Source organism: Arachis ipaensis, chromosome B01, assembly GCF_000816755.2.
Source record: "Arachis ipaensis cultivar K30076 chromosome B01, Araip1.1, whole genome shotgun sequence".
Classification (NCBI taxonomy): domain Eukaryota; kingdom Viridiplantae; phylum Streptophyta; class Magnoliopsida; order Fabales; family Fabaceae; genus Arachis; species Arachis ipaensis.
Window position 1 is genome coordinate 3659120 of NC_029785.2, and position 1903 is coordinate 3661022.

Genomic DNA, 1903 nt, shown 5'->3' on the forward strand with positions numbered 1-1903 from the left:
ATCTCTATTATTTAATATTGTTTTGGAATATAATTAGTTAAACGAAAAAAAAATGTTTGGAATTGAAATTATTAGGAGTGAGCACGAGTAGCGGGTACCCGATTACCCGTTTGAATCCGAACCAAACCAATTAAATTGGTTTTGAAATTAACAGGTAATTGGGTCTAACCTGAACCAAATCATTGTCTTTTGTTAGTAATTGGTTCGAGTATCGGTTTTAGAGGTATGAAACCTGAACCAACCCGCGAACCAGATCATATATTAATTAAATAAAAAAATAAAAATATATATATGACTTTTTCATGAGACAATGATTATTTATTATTAATATGTTTGGATTTTAATGAGTTTAGTTTTTAATGTATTTGGTGTTTAACATGTTTGAATTATTTCTATTGATGTTACATGTTTATTGTAGTTGTTGAATTTTTAAGATAAGAATTTGATTTTTTTTATGAATTTTAAAATCATCGGGTACCCAATTATCTGAACCGAACCAATCCGTTCCTAATCGGTTTGGTTTGATTCGAGTACATGTACAAAAAAATACAAATTCAAACCAAACCAAACCAACTACATTTTGATCGGTTCAATTTTAATTTTATCATAAATCCGAACCAAACCGACCCGTACTCACCCCCTAAAAATTATATTTCTTAATTTTCCATACATTTTTTTTATAATTAAAAAGAAATATTATTATCCTACAAGTGAAGTAGTGAACAATGAGGAAGAACCGAAGATTCTCTCTTCCTCACGTTTGGTTTATTCTGGCAGTTAAAAATCCAAGAAATCTTAGATATTTTTTTCTCTTTATTATTATTTTGCTCTTCACTTTGTTCTTTATAAATAGGTTGAACCGTTACCTGGCTTCACCACCACACACATCAAAATCCTTTTAACAACATAACTAACTCATCACACAACAAAAACATGTCGAAGGTGGTTTGTGTCACCGGAGCCAGCGGCGCCATCGGATCATGGCTGGTTAAGCTCCTCCTCCAACGTGGCTACAGCGTCCACGCCTGTGTCCAAGATCTCAGTTACCCTCTCTCATAACTTCATTTTCTTTTATTCCGATCCTCACAATTCATCACTCTCATTAACTACTATCACTAATTACACTCTCACTATTATAACACACACATTATCTAATATTCACTATGTTACCAAAAATATAAAATATATATTAAAAATAAATTAAATTATACACGTATTTATAATAAAGTACATAAATATTTAAAAACAATATTAGACTATTAATATTAGTCTCTTAGAATTCTCTTGTTATAACTAAAGGCATAATTATTTAAATTTGATATTTCATAATTTCAGAGGATGAGAAGGAGACGAAGCATTTGGAAGGCATGGAAGGAGCGAAGGGTAATCTGGAGTTCTTCGAGATGGATCTTCTAGACAAGGAGTCGATTGCCAAGGCCATAAAGGGATGTGCCGGTGTTTTCCACCTAGCATGTCCCAACATCATAGGACAAGTCAAAGACCCGGAGGTAGGAACGGAGTTTAACTAAATTGGTCTAACATCAACAAAAATCAGTTATGAATAGCATTATTTTAAGTTTTATTATTTAACTTAATTAGATTTAGTTTATAAAAAAAGTTGGATGTGTAGTATTAATGATAGGAATTAATCTTGAATTTGTGATATTATATGGTTATTGATGAATGAATGAATGAATGAGAGTGTAGAAGGAGATATTGGAACCAGCAATTCAAGGGACAGTGAATGTGCTGAAAGCAGCAAAGGAAGCAGGAGTGGAGAGAGTGGTGGCAACATCATCAATCTCTGCCATAATTCCAAGTCCTAATTGGCCAGCTGATAAGATTAAGAATGAAGATTGTTGGACTGATCTTGATTATTGCAAGCAGAAGGGGGTCAGTATTT

General features: G+C 32.5%; 1 protein-coding gene across 1 annotated transcript in view; it reads left to right on the top strand.

Annotated features, from left to right (window-relative positions):
• LOC107646564 (cinnamoyl-CoA reductase 1) overlaps nt 844-1903 on the top strand; it is a 3397-nt gene continuing 2337 nt past the window's right edge. Inside the window, exons 1-3 of the mRNA XM_016350771.2 lie at nt 844-1042; nt 1336-1508; nt 1708-1893. Coding sequence (XP_016206257.1) covers nt 934-1042; nt 1336-1508; nt 1708-1893 — 468 coding nt within the window. The 5' untranslated portion in view covers nt 844-933. The remainder of the gene's footprint in view (nt 1043-1335; nt 1509-1707; nt 1894-1903) is intronic.